The sequence below is a fragment of the Pelophylax lessonae genome (assembly GCF_965119305.1).
Source record: "Pelophylax lessonae genome assembly, chromosome: 4".
Classification (NCBI taxonomy): Eukaryota; Metazoa; Chordata; class Amphibia; order Anura; family Ranidae; genus Pelophylax; species Pelophylax lessonae.
In genome coordinates this window covers 200,693,855-200,719,901 of record NC_138771.1, presented here as the reverse complement: position 1 = coordinate 200,719,901, position 26,047 = coordinate 200,693,855, and the positions used below count along the sequence as shown (strand labels likewise).

General features: G+C 41.8%; 1 protein-coding gene across 6 annotated transcripts in view; it reads right to left on the bottom strand.

The window, feature by feature from the left end:
- KIF21A (kinesin family member 21A) overlaps nucleotides 1-26,047 on the bottom strand; it is a 303,313-nt gene that overhangs the window by 29,883 nt on the left and 247,383 nt on the right. For 3 of the 6 annotated variants that reach the window (XM_082254436.1, XM_082254437.1, XM_082254438.1), the window contains 5 exons: nucleotides 23,641-23,695; nucleotides 21,561-21,772; nucleotides 17,044-17,145; nucleotides 16,471-16,599; nucleotides 3,914-3,952 (listed from right to left, as the gene is read on the bottom strand). In XM_082254436.1, the coding sequence (XP_082110562.1) occupies nucleotides 3,914-3,952; nucleotides 16,471-16,599; nucleotides 17,044-17,145; nucleotides 21,561-21,772; nucleotides 23,641-23,695 (537 nt within the window). The remainder of the gene's footprint in view (nucleotides 1-3,913; nucleotides 3,953-16,470; nucleotides 16,600-17,043; nucleotides 17,146-21,560; nucleotides 21,773-23,640; nucleotides 23,696-26,047) is intronic. The other 3 variants (XM_082254439.1, XM_082254440.1, XM_082254441.1) reach the window with 3 other exon arrangements.

Below are 26,047 nucleotides of genomic sequence, written 5' to 3'. Positions count from 1 at the left end.
CTGAAACCCTAACTCTCCATGGATGCATATGTGCACTGTGCGCACTGAAACCCTAACTCTCCATGGATGCATATGTGCACTGTGCGCACTGAAACCCTAACTCTCCATGGATGCATATGTGCACTGTGCGCACTGAAACTTTAACCCTCCGTGGATGCATATGTGTGCCATGCGCACTGAAACCTTAACTCTCCATGGATGCATATGTGCACTGTGCGCACTGAAACCTTAACTCTCCATGGATGCATATGTGCACTGTGCGCACTGAAACTTTAACTCTCCATGGATGCATATGTGCACTGTGCGCACTGAAACCCTAACTCTCCATGGATGCATATGTGCACTGTGCGCACTGAAACTTTAACCCTCCGTGGATGCATATGTGCGCCATGCGCACTGAAACCTTAACTCTCCATGGATGCATATGTGCACTGTGCGCACTGAAACCTTAACTCTCCATGGATGCATATGTGCACTGTGCGCACTGAAACCCTAACTCTCCATGGATGCATATGTGCACTGTGCGCACTGAAACTTTAACCCTCCGTGAATGCATATGTGCACCATGCGCACTGAAACCTTAACTCTCCATGGATGCATATGTGCACTGTGCGCACTGAAACCTTAACTCTCCATGGATGCATATGTGCACTGTGCCCACTGAAACCCTAACTCTCCATGGATACATATGTGCACTGTGCCCACTGAAACCTTAACTCTCCATGGATGCATATGTGTGCCGTGCCCACCGAAACCATAACTGTCCATGGATGCATATGTGCACTGAAACCTTAACTCTCCATGGATGCATATGTGCACCGTGTGGCTGTTAACCCCAGCCTCCTCCTGATGCACATGTGCGTTACATGGGTGGCAACAGGTGCTAGCTGCAGACTTCAGTTGGCTTACCATAAGCTTCGGCACCACTTTAAACAAGCTTTTTAGCAGGCCTTGAACAAGCTTCAAGTGACAGTCAGTAGTTTTATTAAACTCTGTTTGGCATACCCATACTTGAGCTAAGGAGTGCTTTAAAGGCTTTAACAAAAATGACTGAATCTTGCTGAAAGCTTTGCAAATAGTTTGTGGTGAATTAAAAACTCGAGCAGTAAGTGAAACAACTCGAGTGAAACAGTTGTGCATGGGAACCAATCACCTTCTATCTTTAATTTTCAAAGCTTAAAGCGGAGTTCCACTCGCTTATGTGTTTATTAATAAAGTCAGCAGCTACAAAAACTGTAGCTCACCTGTCCCATGGTCCAGCGATGTGGCTGGGGGGGAGCCTCGGTTCTCTCCCTCTTCTCCCCGCAGCACCGGCATCTCAAGTGTGGGCACCCAGCTGTGATAGCTTGCGGCTTCACTGCCGGGTGCGCACTGGCATGTGCGAGTCGCGCTGTGCGTCGTGACTGGCCAGGCAATCTTCTGGGACCGGTTACGTGTCCAAGAAGATTGCAGGGAGGGGAGAACTTCCGCCTGATCCGCCTGGAGTGGGTACCTGTCAAAACCCCCAAAAAAATGATATGCCAAATGTGGCATGTCAGGAGGTCGGGACCACTTAACCACCGGAGGATTTTGCTGTCTTACGTCCAGGCCACTTTTTGAGATTCGGCACTGTGCGACTTTAACTGACAATTGCGCGGTCGTGCGACACCGTACCCAAACGAAATTTACGTCCTTTTTTTTACCGCAAACAGAGCTTTCTTTTGGTGGTATTTGATAACCTGTGCGATTTTTACTTTTTGTGCTATAAACAAAAAAAGAGCATAAATTTTGAAAAAAAAAAACAATATTTTTCACATTTTTTTATATGAAATTCCCCCCCCCCCCCCCAAAATGTAAAAATCGAATTTTTTTTTCCATTATTAGCCAATTTGTTTTTCACTACCTATGATTGGCAAAAAAAAAAAATCACAATAAGCGTATTTTGATTAGTTTGCGCAAAAGTTATTGCGTTTACTAACTAAGGGAAAGATTTCTGTCATTTTTGGTGTTTATTTTGTTTTTTTAACGAGTAATGGCGGCGATCTGTGATTTTTTTTTTGCGGGACTGCGACATTGCGGCGGACAGATCGGACCCCTGACTGACATTTGACACTTTTGGGGGTACCAGTGACATTACTACAGTAATCAGTGCTGTACATATGCACTGTTACTGTAAAAATTACACTGGCAGGGAAGGGGTTAATTTTATTGGAGAGGGAGGGGTTGATGTATGCTTGGTGCTTACTAACGTGTGTGGGGGGAGGTGACTGAGTGACACAGGGACAGATCGCAGGTTCAGCTATGCTGAACCCTGCAATCTGACCCTGCCTGCCACTTAGGAGATCCGCCTGCTAGGTTTACACAAGCGGGCGGATCTCCAGACTCGATTCCCTGACGATCTGACTGAAAACAGCGGGAGCGAGCCTACAAGGGGAGGAGTCCAGCGACGTAGGTTTACGTCGCTGGACGGGGATGAGCCACTTTGCCGCAGTACAGTCAACGTGACTGGTCGGCAAGTGGTTAAAGCGGAAGTTCCACTTTTGAGTGGAACTCCGCTTTAAAGTGATACTAAACTCAGGACCCTGCATTCACTATATCTGTGTCTTCCATAGTACAGAGAACATGGAACTGCAATTATTTATTATTAATAATATATAATAAAAATATAAACTGCTAAATGCCTTTTCTCATCAGCAGTATATAGCAGTCTTGTGCCTTCTTCTATCAGTGTCCAGCACTGGTTAAAGCTTGTAGAAGTAGTTTTAATTCTCCTCTGACTGTCCTATGAGGCTGCAGGACCCCTGACCCTCTGTCCAGACAGTGCCAATTGGCTCTGTGCCGATCACATGCACCCTCCCAAGAAAAAAAAAAAACCCTCTAGCAATACACACTAAACTGAGCATGTGCAGAGTGTCCCCAAGGCTTTGTTTTATCAGGAGATGGATCGGGGTCTGTGGAAGAGGGGAAGATCAGAAAAGACATCCTTTTTGCACAATGTGTATAATTAACCTTTTAGGTTCCATAGTGAGTATAACAAGCACGCTTTATTGCATATATAGACTGATTTTATGTTTTTTGGTTTAGTAACACTTTAACCTAACCAACTAAAGATAAAAGCTGATCAGTTGCCTATGCAGCGTCTCCAGTTTTGATAACACCCCCCCCCCCCCCTTTCACATACTGAAGCCTGTATGTACAAAGCCCATAAGTTATGTACACCCAAAATAAAAAATATCAGTTTTGGCCATAAGCTGGTGGGTTAACACATTCACTAACTGTACGCATCTCTTTTGATTTGATTTTAACAGTTAGCTTACCCAACAAGGGATCAGAACACACGTTAATTTCCTTTTAACAACCTCAATAGTGTCAAATCTGGTTAACTAGAGAAGGATAAACTGCTAATAGGTGATTCAAAAACCTAACTTTCCATAAGTTTTGGTTGGGCTTGGTCTTAAAAGGAGTAAGAACTACATGAAATGTGATCTTTAAGAAATCTTAGAAATATTAAAGATCTTTAATTTCCTGCAAGCCTTTAGTCCTACTTTGGCTGGATACATTTTTGTTCTGTAACATGACAAAGACCAGTATCTTGCACATTTGCTGTGAAAAAAGATGCATCTTGTATAGCATGCTATACAGTTGTAAAACATGAAATGTAAAACACAAAATTTCAATACACCACCTTCCTGTAATACTAAAAAAAAAAAAAAAAAAAAAAAAAAAAAAAGCTGTATAAGTAGCATGCAACGCAATAAGACAAGCTGAAAAAAAAAAAAAAAAAAAAAAAAAAAGGTTTCTAACAGATCAGATCATACACATATGAATGCTGGTCACCAAATTGGTAGTAAACATGGAAAAAAAAAGGCATCATGCAGAAGAGCAGCGTTACTTGCAACAAGGAAATTAGGTGTACAAGGAAGGAAATTTGTACCTGTGTACCTCGGACAGAGAGGAATCACTTTCATCAGACCTATAAAGATCAGTAGTAGAGTGCAAGGGGAAAGAATACAGATATCAGAAAGATAAAGACTGCTCGTTGGATAGGAAATACAGAAAAACTCCAGACAAGACAAAGTGCACTGACATGGCATTCTATTTTTTTTTTTTAACAGGCCAATCTGTATTTGTCTCTGTACTATTCAAGTGGGCCCTTGTTTCAGAAGCTGTATGTATTCACACTACATAAATGCAAATCTTTGCACATTTAGTACCAATACAGTGATCATATCGCCACACCGTAATGGTATAACCTCATACATGTATTGGGAGACACTGCACATTGTTCCCCTCATAGCAGATGATCATCCAAGTATCCACAAACACAAAAAAAATTACAAAGGACTTTAGGGCAGGAACAGTGGTGCTAATAAAGTCTTAATATTCATTCAGTCATGAAGACACAGATGCCTCTGTAGTCAATGTAGAGCCACCACTGCAAATACAGTGGTTAAGACAGGGTCAGTCCATCAAAAAATGGTAATTCAGTGTTTGATGAATGAAAAAAAACTGTATTTTTGTCTTACAGTAAAACCATTTTCTCTGATGTTCATTGACGGACACAGCTCCATATCTTCTTGATCAATGCTGCTCTCCATAGGAGTAAGACACTAGGTGGAAAATAATTGACCACCCCTATAGGAAGTCCCAGGGGGTATACTCCCACTTCCTGCTATAGGACTTCAGTTTTGTAACAAGCAGTGTCAGAAGAACATAAAACCCAACTCAAGAGAGGGGCGAATGCTGTGTCCATCAATGATCAGAGAAAAGAATTTTACAGTAAGACAAAAATCCATTTTTCTCTTTCGTTCATTGACGGACACAGCTTCATATCTTCTTGACATCCCAAAGCAGTGTCAATATGAGGTGCGGGAATAACACAGCAAGAAAAAAAAGCACACTTCCCAAAGGTTAAACATAGTCAACCAGGCAAAACAAGAGCTCAACCAAGAACAACTGGAGCTCACCTGACGAAACAAAAATACACCCTCAAAGAGGACTAAACCTCTCCAACAGCGGCCTGCAAAACCTTGCGGCAAAAGAAGCATCCACAGATGCCAACACATGCACCGTATAAAATTTTGTGAAAGTGTGCACAGACAACCATGTGGTCGCCTTGCATACCTGCATCACTGACGCCTGATGACGGAAGGCCCAGGAGGCTCTAAGCACCCTTGCTGCAGAATGCGCCTTAACCGGGATAGGAGGATCCTGACCCTTGATGGAATAGGCCTGCACCACCGTTTGTCCGATACATCTGGAAATGGTCGAAGCAGACGCGGCCATCCCCTTACGGCAGGGGTGGGGAACCTTTTTTCTGCCAAGGGCCATTTGGATATTTATAACATAATTCAGGGGTCGTACAAAATTATCAACTTAAACCATCTGTTGGACAGCATGAGACGAATTGCAGCCTGCAATTTCTGGAGTTTGTCCAGAGGAAGGAGCACTCTGGCTATGGCCCAGTCCAGAGTCAGGCCCAAATAGTCCAGCTTCGTGGACGGAACAAGGGCAGACTTCTGAAAATTCAGAATCCAGCCGAACTCCTTCAGAGTTCGTATTGCGATCTCCAGGTTTTCCACCAGAATAGGAGGAGACTGCACTTGCAGAAGGAGATTGTTCAAGTAGCCCCAGTACCTCGATCCCTCGTTGGCGTAGGAAAGCTAGCACCAGGGCTAACACTTTTGTGAAGACCCGAGGAGCAGAGACAAGACCAAAGGGTAATGCCACAAACTGATAATGCTCCTCTCCCACGGGAAAGCGGAGGAATCGCTGGTAACTGGTACATATTGGAATGTGAAGGTAAGCATCCTTGATGTCGATAGAGGCGAGGAAATCCCTCGATGAAGGGATGCCACCACCGTGCAAATGGACTTCATTCTTTACTTCTGCACCCGCACAAAGCAGTTCAGCAACTTGAGGTCCAGGATTGGACACACTTTGCCTTCCATCCTGGGAACTGTAAACAGGTTTGCGTAAAAACCCTGAAAATGTTCCAAAGTCGAGACCGGGACAATCACCCCTTGCTGTAACAAGTCTTGTACCACCCCAAACAGACCCTGTAAGCGTTCCAGGGAGTGGCACAAGTTGGAAGGACAGAACCTTGCCAGGGGACAAGAGCGAAACTTGATCTTTTAGCCGGACCGGAAGTCCACGGGTCCGGAAATCAGCAAAGACATTCCCCACCCCCAATACGGGTGAAGGTGCGCCTTCATGCTGAAGGAGCCTTGTCCAAGGGTCTGGAGAAGTCCGCTCTTGGCTTGCCAGACCAAGTCTGTTTGGATCCTCCAGGAGGAGGCCCTGAAAGGCTTCGAGCCCTTGTCAATCGACCCCAATGGACGAAAAAACTTCTTATGAGCCGAAGAGGAAGGCCCATGTCTACAACAAGGTTCCTTGCATTTAGTAGCCTGCGGAAGAAAGGTAGTCTTCCCCCCCCTGTGAGAGACCTTTAATGATGTCATGCAGGGTAGCTCCAAACAGGCGATCTCCTTGAAAGGGAAAATCAGTCAATGCCTTTTAAAAAGTCTGGTCTGCAGACTTAAAAGACAAGCCGAAGGACCACAGAGAGGTAAACCAAAAAACAGAGAGCTGACCCACTAGGGGTGTCGCATCCAAAGAGGCTTTACAGATAAACTGCAGCCCCTGGACCAGCTGGTCCGCCAGCTCAGCAAAGGCAGGGGGGAGCTGTTCTCCCTCAAGGTCACGGCGTAAAAGCTTAGCCCACTCGGTCAGAGTTTGCGACACCAGGGCAATGGTGAATACCGGCCTCAGTGCCGAACCAGCCAGAGTGTACATATTGGGGGCCACAGCCTCTGCCTTACTGTCAGCTGGATTCTTAAAGGCCGGGGACTCTTCAACCAGAATCATGGAATTCAATCTGGAAGCCGGAGGGTCCACCATGGGTGGAGCAGTCCAGTTCTTAATAAGGGACTCCTCATACGGTTAACGCCTGGTAAAGCACTTAAAGACCCCACGAGGACGCTTTGGTCATCCTCACTCCTTAGCGACAATTCTGTCAAAATAGGCGGGGAAAGGAAACACCTTTGCCGCTCTGGATGGTTTGCGAGTGCCAAAAGGATGCGCCTCTGTCGCAGCTGCATCCTCCATCTTCAAGGTCTCACGCACAGATACAATCAGTGCTTCCACAAGCGCCTTTTCGTGTGCGGTTGCAGAAATGGAAGAATCATCCTATCAGAGGATTCCGGGCGCGTGGTTGCAGACCCACATCCGCGGCGACCGAATCAGATTCAGGATCTGATTAGACAGATGAGGCAGGGGAAGGTCGGGGGGACACTTTTTTTTTTAGCCTGTCGCCTGAAGACCACCTCCACCCAGGACACAAAGGACTCCAGGACCACCGTCAGTGCATCGATGGATGGTTGGGACCCCAAGTGCCCCGCAGCCTCAGCGAGGGGATCAGATGGGGAGATGTGCTCCAAGACAACATGAGTCACCAGGGGGACCCCACAAGAAGTGTAAAACACTGCAAGGGACAACCCCAACCGTGCAGCACCACCCAGTCGCCAGGAACAAGCACCAAGCGATCCTCAGCAGAGAGGGAGAGAACCCCACCAGACTCACCACCCAGCAGAAACAGGCACCTGCAGCCACCAGGATAATCTGCACTCTACGTGCAGTGATCAGGAAGTGAAAGGATCCAGGAATCAGCACCAGGGGATGAGGAAGGGCTCCCACCGCCAAAATCTCCACCCGCAGGGCTACATTGTCTTGGCAGCCGCTATTTTTAATGGCAAACCACTGCAAAATGGCTGCTGGACTATACAAACATGGCCGCCGTGTATGGACACACAGGCTACAACAAAATGGCAGCACCATGAGGCTTACAGGGACCCAGGAGGGAACCCAGGCTTCTAGGACAGACCCAGGCAGGGCGGGGGCAGGAGCCCCCACCAGGTACATTGCGCCCCCCCCACCAGCGCAAAGTCGATCGTCCCGTGGCCGGCGGCACCCCCCCCCCCCAATGCCAGCATAGAGCCCTGCTCCCAACCCAGGAGGTGGATCAGACCACCTAAACAGCCCAAACATATGTGGAGGGGGGTAGGATGGGGAACAGATGACAAGGGGAGGTGCCTGACGGGAAAAAGGGGAACCCAGGGGTTCGACCGTCCCAAAGAAGGGCCACACCCACCTCAAAACCCTCCAGGGGGAGGGGGAAGACAGCTACTCACTATACCAGGAACCAGATGGGCACCGCTCCAGACAGAACCCCTCTCCATCGAAATAGGGGAGCTGTTGACCAGGAGGAATGCTGCGACTTGGGCCGAGACCCGGTCGTATGCAACCTCGTGAAGCCTTTAACTCGCAGGCCAGCCCCCGTCCAGTTGGGGTATGTTGCGACCTAGCCCAGAGCTGAGGTTTGCGCGCACTCGCTGGCCAGCCTGGGGTGAGCACAGGATCTAGATTATCCAGCCCGTCGCCCAGTCCGGCAGTTGATTGTAGATCTCACAGGAGAAATCCAGGCGAAAAAAAAATCTAAAATGAAAACAATTGCCAGGACCAAAGATCCCAGCAAGGAACTAGGTTTTGTCGTGACTAGGCAGAAAAAAAATTGAGTGCCTATAGCAGAGAGAGGGAGTATACCCCCAGGGACTGCCCATGGGCGTAGCCAGACATTTTTCTACCTAGTGTCTTACTCCTGTAGGAGCCAGGATAACCCAACAGTTATGAAGATCTAAAGCTGTGTCCATCAATGAACGAAAGAGAAATGAATTCTAGTTTCCTATATCTTTTGGGGGATTTATGTTGAAAGGCAGGACTGCATACTTACAATTACAAAAGGGGTCTCATTCTTAGTGTATATTGTGTTGTAGCATATGCCTGCAGCTAAAATATCACTTTTGGATGGACTTATGCTGGCCATACACTAGCGGAAAGATCGTTCGAAAAATCTGTCATTTGGTCAGATCATTAGTATTTTGTCCAGTTAATGGGCACAAATAGAAAATCATTTTTAACTTTTCAGAGCCGAAAAATCGAAGGAACAGTTTTGAAAATCCGCCGGCCGAACGATAAACGAACGGTAAATTGAAAGGTTAATGCGTTTCTCGGCCGACCTGTTTGTACTAGGCATATGTGACAAAGTGAACGAAAAACTGATTCATTTATGTCCATTGAACGATTTATCGTTCGAAATTCGGTCATTACATGATGGCACGATCGTCTGCTCTCACGGCCAATTTTTCATTTTTCGAAAAGGAGTTTGCTCGATATTTTTGCTAGTGTATGGCCAGCATTACTCATCAAGAAAAACAAACACCACCACTGCTCTCCCCTTATATTTGGAGATTTGTGTTTTTATAGGACAGGTATCATAAATGAACTCATGTGCATGCATCATGTCTAAAAAAAAAAAAGAAAAAAGCAGACTTGCACACTTACAAGGCTCTCTCAGTGACAAAACAGGGTTAGTGGGCCAGTATCAAAACTCATCAACATGAATTTAAAGTTTTACAAGAAATATACCACACATACAACTTCCTAAAGCAAACCTGCCTAATTAAAGATGTATAAATAAAGTTATTAGCAACAGCCTAAAATAAAACAGCACATGAATTTCTTGCTAAATTTCCTCTTCAAAACTGGGAATGTCAGTATGCAAACAGTGATTTCAGCACTTCTGCAAAATTTTTTTTTTTCCACAATATTTTATTTATTCAATTTTTAATGTACATATCATAAACAACCTCTGTACAAAACAAACCAAATAGCTTTTTGCCTATTGAATGTTGAAGAAGTCCTAAAACCCCCCGTGATCCAAGAGTAAGAAGGAAAAGATATGCCCCCCTTGAGGTCATCACTGAATGTTTTTTTTGGCTTCACAAGTTTATACTGATAACAGGTTTACTTTAGGCAACATACAAAATAGATGAAATAGAGGAGTATGTTAAAATGGTGAAAATGGTTAATTTATAGCTTGCAGAAGAAGTTCAGAAATGTGAAATTATTATATGGTGTAAAACTCCTTGTGCAACATCCCACAGGTATGCCCTCTAATACTGAAAAGCAGAAGCAAAAGGGCTGATAGACAGACAGGGTTCTTTAACACAAACTGAGCATGCACTAACTTCTATGTCAGTTGTGGGAGATGGACAGATGCAATACACAACCTTTCACAGCTCTAGACATATGGAAGATCCCATTAAAAAAAAAAAAAAAAAAACCCAAACTGCATTTTAGTCGAGATATGCAGGAAGGACATTACAGACTTACCCAGTTTATGTTGTTTTAATAATGTTACTGTAATTTTTGAAATCCTATAATGTGATAGGTTTCCTTTAAATTGCTTTATATAGTGCATTTGTGAGGCATCAAACAAAAAAAAAAAAAAAAAGAAAAAACATAGTAAAATAAATTTGAACACAGAAATGACCACCTTGTTTTCATTATTCTAAATATTGGCGAATGACACTGATAAGAACACCCAATCTTTTATATTTTACAAAAAATTGGGTAGAATATAAAATGAATTTAATGCATTTTTCCTGAAAATAAGCATTTGATAAACAGCTTCACAAATATTGTGCAACATAAAAATTGCAAATACCACCATTTTATTATCCAGTTTCTGCTTCCAGAAACTATATATATATATATATATATATATATATATATATATATATATTTTTTTTTTTTGGGGGGGGGGGGGGTGGAGGGTGGAGGCTTAACCACTTAAGCCCCGGAAGATTTTACCCCCTTCCTGACTAGGGCCTATTTTGCGATTCGGCACTGCGTGAATTTAACGAACAATTGCGCGGTCGTGCGAGACTGTACCTAAAACAAATCTGACGTCCTTTTTTCCCCACAAACAGAGCTTTCTTTTGGTGGTATTTGATCACCTGTGTGATTTTTTGATCATGTGCTATAAACAAAAAAAGAGCGTCAATTTTGCAAAAATAACAATATTTTTCACATTTTTTTTATATGAAATTCCCCCCCAAAAAAAAATGTAAAAATCAAAATTTAACATTTTAGGTCAATTTGTTTTATGCTACATATGTTTGGTAAAAAAAAAAAAAAAAAAAAAAAAAAATCGCAGAAAGCGTATTTTGATTGGTTTGCGCAAAAGTTATTGCGTTTACTAAGGGAAAGATTTTTGTCATTTTTGTTGTTTTTTTTTTAACGAGTAATGGCGACGATCTGCGACATTGCGGCGGACAGATCGGACCCTTGACTGACATTTTTGACACTTTTGGGGTTACCAGTGACATTACTACAGTAATCAGTGCTATACGTATGCACTGTTACTGTAAAAATGACACTGGCAGGGAAGGAGTTAACTTTATTTGAGAGGGGGGGTTAAGTGTGTCCCTAGGGGCGTGATTCTTACTGTGATTGGATGTGGCTACTGGTGTAATAACAAAGATAAACGGTCCTACATAGTAGAACCGTGTGATCTCCATTCTTACACAGGGGAGAATGACAGGCGGCTGTGTTTACATTAGCCGCCTGCCTTTCTCCCGCTCTAACGGACGATCATGACATTGGGTCCGCCGGGCACACGCGCGGGGGGGTCCGTGAGCGAGCAGGAGCATGCCTCCAGCGGCGCACGCTCGCTCCCCAGAGCCTCACAGGCTAGCGACGTAGACCTACGTCGCTTTGCCTGTGAGGGGCTGACTGCCGACGTAAATCGTCGTTAGACAGTCGGCAAGTGGTTAAAGTCATTTCTTGCAAAACAAATGCTGATTTTACCATGTGTGGAAAAATGTAATACTATTGCCCACTAGGCAAGTGATCAATAAAGGCCAACATAAAACCCAAAGATGCATAATTTACTCAATAATGCCTATTTTTAATACCTATACACAGCTCTCCCAACACACCAACTATCCAGTAATGATACATTTGATAAATAAAATGTAATACTATGATGTGGGAAAGGAAGTGTCATGTTCAGGAAAACATGTTGTATGTGCAGATAAACGACAATGCAATGCAATGAAGTACTGGCGTATTCAGCCTTTCACTGGCCGACTGTAAGCACCACCTGTGGACCTCGGGGGAAGGAAAACACTAAGGGATTTTTACGCTAGGCATATTTATTGATCAACAATGACTGCGTGTGAGGCCTTAGGATTCCACACTGCTTGCTCCTTACTCATCTTGAAGAAGCTAAATTCACAAAGCTTTAAAAACAATGATAACGCTTTCTAATTTAGCCATGTGACAGCAATTTTCAAATCTTATTGGCTGAAAACAACCTTTAGTATCTGAACTGCAGCAAACCAGCAATCTGTAGCACATTGCTGGCTAGAAAAGGCAGTTAGAATTATTTCTGTTTTCCCCATGGCTTCCAGACAGGTCTCATTTAAGGTTAGCATTATTGAACACTGTCAAATGAAAACAGTTAAAACTGATATTCAGCCTGTCAAAGCACTTTTAACATAAATGAGAAGAAAAAGATTTGTTCTACATGGATATGGTTTGCAAGCCAGAAGACTGTCCTGCAATCTCTTCCTACACAAATAAATTGGTTACAAGAGCCATTTTTGGTCTTCTTCTAACCAGTATAACCTTTACACTTCTACAGTCATACTTGCATTATAACCCTAGGTGATGAATAATGCTCACATGTACCAGAATTTAGAAAGTTAAAGATCCTCTAAACATTGTAGACTAATGTATAGCCTCTCAGTCTTTTCCTTCCAGTTGATTTCTTATCTCTGCATTACTATAAATTCTGTTTCAATATTTGTATTAAAATGTACCACAACAGTATGAACTTCAACCAGATGTGCAACGGGCATGGAAACAACTAGTATAACTAGCATTAAGATGTCAAATTCTGTTAGAAACCATATACCACCTTGTCATTACTTTACATGTCACATTGATTTTAGTCACATGTAATAAGGAAGGAGATCCAGTGTGGTATTTGTAAAAACTTCAAAAGGGTAAGTTCACACCTTTTAACAAAAAAATATAAATAAATATTTTTTTGCTGGTAAATTGTGCGTTTACTATTTTTTGTTTTAAGAGCCCGGAAAGTATTGAACCAGCGATCAGCAGATCGCTGATGCCATGCAGGTCTCTTGCAGACTGTCAATGCAAGTTGCTTGCCCGGGCAGTTCTACAGTGACAGGAAGAATAAATATGCTACCATTGAGCTCAAACAGGTACTGGTAGTTCAATAATGCACAGGGATCTGTGAATCAACGGTGTGACCGCGCGGACAGAACCCTGCACAATGGCGCGCTCTTTGAATAGTGGCAGAAAGTGTGGAGAGAAGATCCCCGGCTCGCTGCCACAAGCAGGTAGGGGGAGGGGGGATAGGGGGTCTGATGTTGAACATGATACACCCTAAATAGGAGTGTAACATAGAACATGTCTCCTTTAATGTTCTGCTGGCGGAGTTTCCATTTGTTCTCATATGTAAGACCAAATAACTTGTAAAAAGGTAAGGAAGTGATGAACTTTGATAATAATTTAGGAGGCAATTAGCTTCACAGGAAAACCAGTCCACTACAAAATATTCCACAAAAGAGACCACCAAAAGACAGGGAACCACCCTGATTCAAAAATAAAAATGAAAAAATAAATAGAAGTAATGGATGTAATCTGAAGAGTTTCAGGTGATCCACAAAAAAAAGTATTAAACCAAAAATCATTGTACAAAATAATAATTTTTATCCCCATGACTGTACCCCAAAACCCTAAGCCAGAATTAACATCAACTAAAATGGCTTTAAAGTAAAAAGGTTTTTTTTTTGCTGAGAAATCTATTGCTCTCATGAGAGCCTTTTTATTCTATGATACCGCTCCCCCACCACCCATCTCCTTTCCTTTCCGAATCCACTCTATTCTTACATTCCTCCTCTTGCATCACTAATCTTTCAAGTCCATCCTCCTACTGTGTCTATACCACCACTCACTAGCAGGACTTTCCACTTATGGGGTGTGAATAGCCCCTATACAGAAAAGTCTAAAGATTGTTCAAACTACATCCCTTATACAGAGACCAAAAAAAAAGCACGATAACTGACCACAACGCTTTACAACAAATCATATTACAATTGTACTGAAGATTTTGGCAACTGGAATGACATCTGTGTTATCTGCCATTATCCTGGAGCTGTACATATTGTTTCTCTTTTATGTCTTTTTTTTTTACTTTGTATCATTTTATTTTTACTGTTCATTTTGTGACACTCAATAAAGATTATAATATTCAAGTAATTAATAGACTTAGCTTGTATTCTAGAATACATTCAACTTTTTATTATGAATTTTTAAAAAGTGTATTTCCACCATTTCTGACAAATTGGTAAAACAACTATAATTTTAAAAAATTAGAATATCATCAAAAAGTTTATTTCAGTAATTCTATTCAAAAAGTGAAACTCATATTTTATATAGAGGTGTTATACACTGAGTGATCTATTTCAAGCATTTCTTTTAACTACTGAAAACCAAAAATTCAATAGCTCAGAAAATTAGATAATTACAGACGAGCAATAAAAAAAAAAAGGATTTTGAATACAGAAATGTTGGCTTACTAAAAAGTATGTCCAGGTATAGTAAAGCATGCACTCAATACTTGGTTGGGGCTCCTTTGGCATGAATTACTGCATTAATGTGGCGTGACATGGAGGCGCTGCTGAACTGTTCTGGAAACCCCGGTTTATTTGATAGTGGTTTTCAGCTCATCTGCATTGTTGGGTCTGGCGTCTCACATATTCCTATTGACAACAGCCCAGAGATAATCTATGGGGTTTAGGGTAGGCGCGTTGGCTGGCCAATCATGCACAGTAATACCACGATCATTAAACCAGGTATTGGTACTTTCTAGCAGTGTGGGCTGGTGCCAAGTCCTGCTGGAAAATGAAATCTGCATCTCCATAAAGCTGGTCAGCAGAGGGAAGCATGAAGTGCTCTAAGATTTTCTGGTAGAGGGCTGCGCTGACTTTGAATAAAACACAGTGGGCCAACACCAGCAGATGACATCGCTCCCCAAATCACCATGGACAGTAACATTTGGAATTTAATTTGCAGTTCAAGGTCTCAGAGGCTGGAGGAAGAGTGGAGAGGCACAGATTCCAAGTTGCATGAGGTCCAGGGTGAATTTTTCACAGTCAGTGATGATTTGGGGAGCCATGTCATCTGCTGGCGTTCGTCCACTGTTTATCAAGTCCAAAGTCAGCGCAGCCTTCTACCAGAAAATTATACAGCACTTCATGCTTCCCTCTGCTGACCAGCTTTATGGGGAGGCTGATTTAAATTTCCAGCAGGACTTGGCATCTGCCCATACTGCCAAAAGTACCAATACCTGGTTTAATGATCATGGTATTACTGTGCTTGATTGGCCAGCAAATTTGCCTGATCTAAACCCCATAGATAATCTCTGGGGTATTGTCAAGAGGAAGATGAGAGACACCAGACCCAACAATGCAGATGAGCTGAAAGCCACTATCAAAAAAAACCTGGGCTTCCATAACACCTCAGCAGTACCACAGGCTGATAGTCTCCATGCTATGCCGCATTGATGCAGTAATTCATGCAAAAGGAGCCCTGACCAAGTATTGAGTGCATATTATACTGTACATGGACATCCTTTTCAGTAGGCCAACATTTCTATATTAAAAATCCTTTTTCTTTTTTGTTGGTCTTATGCAATATTCTAATTTTCTGAGATACTGAACTTTGGGTTTTCATTAGCTGTAAGCCAGAATAATCAAAATGAACAGAAATGCTTGAAATATATCACTCAATGTATAACACTTCTATATAAAATAGGAGTTTCACTTTTTGAATTGAATTACTGAAATAAATTAACTTTTTGATGATATTCTAATTTTAGGAGATGCCCCTGTACTTTATATTTATTATTTGTTCTCATTCACACAGCATAACTTTACACAAAAAAAAAAAATACAAATTTAACATACTGTTACAATTACTGTTATACTGGACTCTCCCCTCCTCCATGTTTGTCAGGGGGCTGGAGAGGTAGGTTTACCATGATTACCCTTGCTGTACTGTCCCCTGGCATATCCATGATTATCAATTGTATACTGGATATGTGCAATGTCTGCCCTACTGAGTCAAAGATATGAAGGCTTATGAAGAGTTCTGCATTGTATATTAATGCTCTTTTAGTTTAATTGGTCCCTGAAGGGTCCCTAAATAAGCACACTGAGGTATATTGAACACCACAAGCTGCTTTTAGAGTTTGTTTTATAATCCTGCTAAAAAGAAACAACTAAAAAGGTAGGAAATATATTTTTTAACAATTTTAGGTATGCTGTGTGAATGTTGACACAAATATATTGTGTGGGGTGGGGGTTCTCAAAATTGGCAGCAAAGGTTAAAATACACTTTGAAAATAGGAGTCTCTAAATAAAATAATTTCAGTGAATTTCATTTCACAATCAGGTGAATATAGTCTATTATAAGAAGCCTGTGCTACCATTTGCTTTTTTTATGCCCATTAAATAGTGGGGGGGGGGGGGGGGGTGATTCTGTCCTGTGACTTACTTATCCTGCTGACATGATGAGTTTCCCTGAGAAACTGTGAGACGGCTAAAAACATTCTTTTCATTACGGGACCGGCTTGTAGGGGAAGAAGGAGGTGACAGACTAGCCTCTGATGTTCCAGAATCTGAGCTATAAAGAAAAAAAAAAAAAACAACACAGAATGTACACTTTGTTAGGTGATTAAAGATGGAGGTCAGTACGTTAACACGACTCATGATATACAAGCCTGCTCTCCATAGTTTATTAGGATGGTGAGAAAGTTTAGTGAATGAAGGCAGTTCCTAATAAAAAATGCAGAGGCCAAATCCAAAACAAAGCAGACAAAAAAAATCTGAATTGCAAAGCGCAAACAGTTTTGGCACTTACAAACATTTAAAGAGTACTATGTAGCTGGCTCAATTAATATTATGTTTAAAATGTCAAGTGCCACTTAATAGTTTCTGTCTTGTCTGTAAAGCTACATCAGAAGAGTATGTAACAGGAGCATAGAATTCTGCAAAGTAAGCGTAAGGTAGAAAGTAAGATAATATATAGAATTAGGGTGTTTTAAGAAACCAACAAAAAAATACGTACAATTTTTGTTCTTTGGTTTTACCAGCCTTCTCCCCACTTCTGTCATAGGTTTTTCTTCGAAATGATGGCGATGGTTCTGGTACACGGGGAGTTTGCTTTGTCCTGAAGAAAATAATAGTGATCAACTCAACTTCTCCCTAAAAAAAAAAACCTATTTGTTCCTTTGTAATTCTATATATATTTTACTTTTTGTCCTACTACATACAGTGCCTTGCAAAAGTAGTCACCCCCCTTGGCTTTTTTTCATGTTTTGTTGCCTCACAACCTGGAATTAACATGGATTGTTTGAGGATTTGAAACATTTAATTTACAGAGCATGCCCACAACTTTGAAGATGTTTTTATTTTTTTTTTACTGTGAAGCAAATAACAAATAGGGAAAAATAACAGAAAAAGTCAATGTGCATAACTATTCACCCCCCTAAAGTCAATACTTTGTAGAACCACCTTTAGCAGCAATCACAGCTCCAAGTCGCTTTGGATATGTCTATGAGCTTGCCACATCTTACCACTGGGATTTTTGCCCATTCCTCCTTGCAAAACTGCTCCAGCTCCTTCAAGTTGGATGGTTTGCACTTGTGAACAGCAATCTTAAGCCTCGTACACACGCAACGATTATCGGCCGACCGATCGTCCAACTTTTGTCCAAGTTGTGTTTTGTTGGTTGGAATTTGCCTAGACTGCACACGAATTTTCTCGGCCAACAAAATTCTACTTCAGAAGTGATGTCATGTGTTGGTTTGTTTTCTTTGTGTTTTTTCGTCACTGAGCATGCCCAGACTTGCTCATCAGATTTTTCCCTGTCGAAATCTGTACTGACTACACGAAAATCGGCCGTTGTGTTGACGGCCAGCAAAAATTTTATAGTCTGCACACCGACTTTTCGGCCGAAAAAAAATCTGGAGTTGGTTGTTGGAAGCATCATACTAACAAGCCGAAAATCGGCAGATCGGACGTTGGCCGAAAATTCCCTGCCAATTTTCGACGCGTGTGTACGGGGCTCAAGTCTGAGCACAGATTTTCTATTGGATTGAGGTCTGGGTTTTGACTAGGCCATTCCAACACATTTACAGGTTTCCCCTTAAACCACTCAAGTGTTGCTTTAGCAGTGTGTTTGGGGTCATTGTCCTGCTGGAAGGTGAACCTTCGTCCTAGCCTCAAATCACGCACAGAGTGGTACAGGTTTTGCTCAACAATATCCCTGTATTTAGCACCATCCATCTTTCCCTCAGCTCTGACCAGTTTCCCAGTCCGGGCTGCAGAAGAACATCTGGTGTTGTTTGGGTGATGCAATTTGTTGTGCTTGCGACAGACACAGCATTTTCTTTGATGGCTGAAAAGTTCAGTTTTAGTCTCAACAGACCAGAGCACCTTCCTCCATACATTTTGGGAGTCTCCCACATGCCTTTTCGCAAACTCAAAACGTGCCATTTTGTTTTTTGCTGAAAGTAATGGCTTTCTTCTGGCCACTCTGCCATAAAGCCCAACTCCATGGAGCGTACGGCTTATTGTCCTCCTATGTACAGATACTCCAGTCTCTGCTGTGGAACTCTGCAGCTCCTCCAGGGTTATCTTAGGTCTCTGTGCTGCCTTTCTGATTAATGCCCTCCTTGCCCGGTCCGTGAGTTTTGGTGGGCGGCTGTCTCTTGGCAGGTTTGCTGTTGTGCCATGTTCTTTCCATTTGGTTATAATAGATTTGATGGTGCTCCTGGGAATCATCAAAGATTTGGATATTTTTTTATAAACTAACCCTGACATGTACTTCTCAACAACATTGTCTCTTACTTGTTTGGAGAGTTCCTTGGTCTTCATGGCAGTGTTTGGTTAGTGGTGCCTCTTGCTTAGGTGTTGCAGCCTCTGGGGCCTTTCAAAAAAGGTGTGTATATGTAATGACAGATCATGGAACACTTAGATTGCAGACAGGTGGACATCATTTCACGAATTATGTGACTTCTGAAGGTAATTGTTTGCACCAGAGCTTTGATGGGCTTCATAACAAAGGGGGTGAATACATACGCACATGCCAATTGTTTGTTTTCTATTTCTAAAAAATATTTATGTATATATTTTTCTCATTTTACTTCACCAACTTAGACTATTGTGTTCTGTATCGTTCAAAATTTTCCAGGCACAAAGCACTGGAAAAGCACAGGCAGGGCACTGGAAAAGTCACCAGGTGCAATCCTGTACTGAAATGGCATGATACAGTGTGATCTGTTAGGATCACAGCTTTGTATCAATACATTTAGTGTATTTTACACTTTTGAATTTGCCCCTGGTTCCACCCCCTACCGTCGCAGCGCTCGCAGGAGGGAACCGGAAGGCAAGTGCAGGCAATCGGCCATGCACAGTATGGGGAGAGACAGTGAGGATGCTGGGGAGGACGGCAGAGAGAACCGCGGGGGAGCGCAGGGAAAGTGAGTAACATTGCAGGGTAAATCCCGGGTGTGGCTCTGGGTTACCGCTTTTGGTACTGAAAATTAACCCCGAGCCACACTTGGGAATACCGCCAGAGAGGTTAAAGTGTCTCCGTTCCCCCTTTTCGACTGCTGAACACTGGAAAGGATTGGAGAGGAGCAAAGAGAAGAGAGCCCTGTACCAGTGTCACATTTATGGATTATGAGCTTGTTTTGCCATCTCCCAAGTGAGTGTGTTTTTATCCTTATACTTCGCGATAAATGCGTCTTACTGCACTTAGAGGCACCTATTTTTTTTCTTTTATGTCCCTCCAGAGTTTGCTTCCATCTCTGAGTACAGCTCAGGTATCTGTATGGATTTTGTTTAGTGCCCCTATTCTAGACCTATCGTCTTATTAATGATGCGTGTTCTTCATCCACTGTGCCCTATTCTCCTCCTATTGATGTGAATGTGGGAATCCTCCTCGCTGTGTCATTGTATTCGGACAGAAGGGAGACTTCCCTGCCAATCAGATTACACAGATCAGTGCTGCAGCCTATAGTCTGCAGTGCTGATCTAGCGAGAAAATACTGACAGGGCAGTTGAACAGAAGTCGATCAATAGATCGACTTCTGTTTACTACAGTGACCACACATGGATGTATATTCGACCAGTCTCTGCAGAACTGGCCTAAATTTGATCCATGTATGGCCTGCTTAAGGGAGGGAAGTGTTTGACTAAATTTTACTGCAGATAGGAATCAAAACACATACATTTAAACATATGGGTCTAATGAAACCTCTTGTTAGTATATAACTGAAAGTTAAATTTACAAAGTAAATCACATTTGACAGCAAAAGGGTCATTATTTTAATCGCCTACACAATTCTGAACTCACAGAAATGCTGATTACAAAAGCTTGTCATACTTTCAGCAATAGTCAGTCATAAGGAGGGAAACTTAAAAGCAGTGTTTACAATGAAACAGAAGCGGCCTTCCTTCAAGAAGACTAGTAGAATAATAGTATTATATTTTTGCATTCTTCACCAATAAATAAGTATCAAAACCATAGATGTGAAAAAGTAATTTTACACAAAGTTTGAAATGGTAAAAATAAAAAAAATTACCTTAACGTAAAATTTGCAGAATGGTGTCCCCAATAATCTTCAACAATATAATAAGCTTCTGATGCAAGCTGGGTACTAAGACTAATCATTTGCCATGACAAAAAGCTGCCTGTTAACGTGCAATTTTTCTTAAAGGTTTAGAAGTCATACACGGGTTATTGCTTTGTGTGATTATTGCTTATTTTAGCTTTAGAGCGTCGCACATGCAACAAACAATTAGCTAGTGAAACAAGCGTTAGATGTGGGATGCCATGTTATGAAAAATCATTCCTTCAAGACAAGATACAGATGCAGATGAAAGAACCGTGGCTTTCTGCTTCAGGGTGTCATTTAGAATATGGCATAAACAATGAGAAATGCGACACAGCAAAAAGCATTCACTTCAAACATTATTGAATAGGCTGCTTGGCATGGTATGCATGAGACCATATGCTTTCAGAATGGATTCTGGGGAAATCAACGGTTTATTTTTGTGATCTTTAATGTCGGTTACAAATTTCATGTCAATAAATATTCTCACACTAGAACATACAGCCTAGCTTTGTAATATAAATATTCTATCTGTGGGATAATAACTCAATAAAAAGGAGCTACCTGCTTTATTGTGCTAAAGTGCAGGTCTTGCACAGCAACAGAATCCTAGCAACAGCAGTTTTCATAAATAAGATAAACTGACAGAAGGGACAAATTACCTGTCATGACACTACTGAAGGAGATGTGTAAACTGTATGAAACACGTTACATTTCAATACGTGTAAGAATCATGTTTAATCTAAATACTCCAACTAAACCATAGAGATGTAAAACAAATAATTACTTAAATTATATTTTGAAGGATAAAATGTAAAAAGACGTGGGTGTACATATTGAAAAGCCCCATGCATTTTATTAAATGCACACATACAAGTAGTTCTCGTAAATCCATGCATATGGTTATAAAATGGATAGGAAGAGTCAAAGAAAAGCAGTGTTGGTTAATACTGCACAGACTTACATGCTGCCTATTTTAGAAGGTAAGCCAGAAGGTGGGGGTTGGGGATCCTTATCCCTAACAGAACTTGGTTCAACGATTGCTGGAGCTCCTTCTACTTCAGGAACAAGAGGAAGAGAAATGAGGAAACCATTGTCCTCCGTTACTGGATCCGAAGCTGCCTCGCTGCTATCTGCATAAAGTAACTCCAGTTGAGTAGTGGTCCTTCTTCGTGCCTGTTTAGATTAATAGAAACAAATGAAAACTGAGGGAACCATGGAACTATTTTGCAGCTGTCAGAACAGGATGCCAAATACATTAGGTATGCCAACTGCACACAGTGCAATCTCTAAGGCCAGAGTAGCCTATCAATATGCCTCAGCCTTCACATGTGGTATTTGGAGGCAGGGGTTTGATTATGCAAATTCAAAAAAAAAAAATAAAAAAAAAAAAAAAATTATATATATATATATATATATATATATATATATATATATATAAAGTCTGTATTTGCATAACTAGCATAGTACAGCTCTAGGTGGTTCCAAATGAATAACATTGGAGCAACAACTCGCTCGTCCAGGCTGCATGCTCCGAGAGGGGTCTGGTATTGATTAGGGAGAAATTGGGGGGGGGGGGACAGCACATTTAACATTTAACATTAGACAGCTGATGAGTCATCCGGTATTAAGGAGGCAGTGGCCGGCTTCTTGGCCCACTCCTTAACAATCAGCTAATGTTAAAGGTGCCAGTGGACCCCAGCTTCAAAAATTTGCATCTGATCCACATCTAAATTGCAGCTGAACCGCTGAACAGCTGCTTTGGAAATTCACAGTGAAAACAGTGCAATGGACATGTGTGAACCTAGCCTAAATGTTTGAGTCAGGTTTTCTACAGCGCAACCCCAGAGAACTTAACACAAGGTCACTCTGAGATACAACCAGCTGCAGCAGATGCCAGCTACTCCCAACCTCTTGATCCTTCCTACTGGATAATTACCATTAGCAAGGCACAGAAGCTGGATAAGGCTGGCAAATGTTGGGCTTGGGTGTTTCCATGTCTTCCCTACATTAAAAAAACATGGGTTTATCCTTAGGTTTTAGAACCTAAGTTTAGTATTATTATTAAATCCACACAAGGGACAATGTGCTGGTGGCTAATTTAAGTTAAAATTAAAAAGTCCTCTGAACCTCCAAAACCCCCAAACTTGCAGCAGTAATCTACCAGAGCTGCAGTGGGTAATACAGCCGCTGATCCTGTCATAGGCCCTCATCAAGTGGGCTATGTCAGCCCTTTTTGCCCCCTGCTCCATTCACAGAAGCTGCATTATAGCTTTCATCAATGCAAAGAACTCTATGAATAAAGGACAGTCGGATGAATAAAGGTTCCCCTTCTTTGGTAAAAAAAATCCCAATAAGTGTATATTGATTGGCTTGCGCAAAAGATATCGCATCTACAAACTAGGGGAAAGATTTATGTAATTTTTATTATTTTTTTTTATTACTAGTAATGGTGGCAATCAGCGATGGTTATTAGCAGGCCTGCGGCATTGTGGCAGACCGGTCGGACACCTAACATTTTTGACACTTTTGGGGGGACCAGTGACATTACAGTAATCCATGCTAAAAAATTTGCACTGTTACTGTACTAATGGACTGACAGGGAGGGGGATAACACCAGGGGTGATTAAAGGGTTAAATGTGTCCCTAGGGGGTGCTTTCCCTAACTGTGTGGGGGGTGGACTTGATGGATGAACACAGAGACCTGTGTTTACATCGGCAGAATGCCGTTCTGTCTCCACGGGGAGCGATCGCAGGTGCCCGGCGGACATTGCATCTGCCGGACCCGCTGATTGGCTCCCCCTGTGGCCAATCAGCGCATGCGTGCCCCCATTAGCTGTCTCCCGAAACGATGTACAAGTACGTCGTTTCGCGGGACAGAGCCGACCTGCTGCAGTATAAGTATGGCGGCTGGTTGGCAAGTGGTTACTCATCTAATCATGTACAAGGAAAAAAACATTTCCTGTGTTATACTAAGCATTTGTGTAGGATTTTTTAACCATTGTGGGGCAGAATAGAATATTTTGTAAATCATGTTTGCTTACCTTGTTCTTAGGTTTTCCTTCACCACACAGCTTCATTAGATCTGAAGACAATGAGCTAAAACAGACAGAATTAAAAAAATAAAATGTTTTTATGCAGCAAGTAATTAGAATATAAAACATATTTACAATGTAAATTCTCTATATTGTAAAGACATGCAAACAATAAGTAGCCAGAGCCTTTCTCTACACGATAAGTAGAAAGGGAATTATCCTCTGGCCCGCAGCTGTGTTCCTAACTTCCCACAGATTGGATGCCAGACCAAGTGAACCATTCACTCTCTGAATACAGAGTGAGGAGAACACACAGCCACACTCTGATGATGTCACTCAATTTAAAAACTGTATTTCACAATGCCAGTCCCTGCCTTTGGACCATTCACTACTCTTTGAGTGGGCAGTCCACTTGCAGGGACTGTCATTTTGCCATTGTGGAATAACGTTTTTGAATTGAGCAACGTCATTGGCGTGCAGATTTGTTTTCTGTGCACGTGTTTCGCTAGTCTGCAACTCAAGTTAGTTTTAGGTCTGTGGCAGTCAGCATTCCAAGAACAACCCTCAACATGAATTCTAATGAACGTTCAATAAGGATACCTGGCATGCGACAAAACCTCTTACACACTAATTGATTTCGTAAGACCATTTATTCATTTTATTTATCACAGGTACTTGTATAGCGCCGTCAATTTACACAGCACTTTACATATATATTGTACATTTCCATCCATCCCTGCCCTCAAGAAGCTTACAATCTAAGGTCTCCTAGTCCCATACATACATATACTAAGGCCAATTTTGACAGGAGCAAATTAACCTACCAGCATGTCTTTGGAGTGTGGGAGGAAAGCGGAGTACCCAGAGGAAACCCACACAGGTGCAGGGAGAACATGCAAACTTTGGTTTGAACTGACGACCCTAGCGTTGCCAGGCAGAAGTGCTAACCACTGTGCTGCCAATCTATTCTAATAACCTGAGTTAATTGACCAGCAAATGCCCTCTCAAACTCACAGTTTTCAAAAACTTTACACACAAATTATAAATGCGGATATGATAAAACTATGTTAATTACAAGCATCTAGCTGAAAGTATTAACATTCGTGAGTCTAAAGAAGCAGAGCCACATGATCATAACCATTTTGAAATCGCCTCGACCACTCCTCAGACCTCATTTTTTGTAGTCCTCCTCCTCAAGCATCAGAAAAAAAGACACTGCATCAGAAGTATGGGGATCTCCTTTACCAACAAAATGAAAAACATTTGCCAAGAGTTTTTTTTTTTTACAGCAATGACTCAAATCTATGTTGTACCTATTAACAGAATCTTGCCAGAACCCAAAGAACTCAAGACTTTGTTAAAGATGAATTCCATGTTGAGATATTTTTACATAGTTACATTGGTCAGGCACGTAAACAAGCACCATTAATTTTTCAGTGAAAAAAAAAAAAAAAAATCTTTTTTTTTTGGTCAGTAATTTATGCCTTGTCTGCAAATACATGCGAATGTGTACAAATGTTCGCAAATGTCCATTCACATAATGTGCAGAACACGAGAATACGTTTTGACGCTTTAGTGCGAAAATGTGCGCAAATGCATACAAAAAAAAGACGTCTGAAAAAGTATGCGCCCAAACAGGAGTATCATGTGCAAGAGGCCTTACAGTGATCTCCATTAGCTCCTGAGCCCCGTGCAAGGCAGCTGCACTGCTACTTGCTGAACACAGGAAGTTGCCTGCTTGTGCATATAGGAGGTGACCCCAGCTTGGCAGAGGCAACATTGAGAGAACACTTTGCATTTTCTCAATTAATACAAAGTATTCTCTGACTGGATGAGGTGGAGATTGTGATGTTAATGCCCTGCCGTTTCTCTCATCAAAAATACTGTATGTTGTAAGGTTTGTTCCTTTTAGGGTAAATTTAGAGCACCAAAACAATTAGTAAAGATTTTGTCTGCAATAAGAACAGATACTACAATGCTGCAATGAGAATAAACCGCTGTGCAAAAGAGTGCCAATGTCCCAGGTAAGACATATGACTTGACATTAAAAAGCAAATCTAGAAAACACCTGAAATCAGTCTGTGAACTTTTAATGACATCACCCTTGCCTAGACAGACAAACACAGGTAATCTAATCTTTTCCTTACAGGTACATTTTTCAACTATTATGATGCAGCAATTTTTACAGGCAGAGGAGGCAATGATCTAATAGACCTTGCATTTTACTGAAGAAAAAAAATTTAGATCTCCTTGCTACTACTTAGCTGCTTGTTAATGGTTATCATATAAGCATCTCAATAAATGCAGTTTGCTTTGAAGCAGTTAAAACTCTCAGGTGCCAGAAGGAATTAATTTCACAGGTAGCCATATGCTTATTCAGAAAGTTCAATTAACCTTTAGGGCCCATTCACACTGC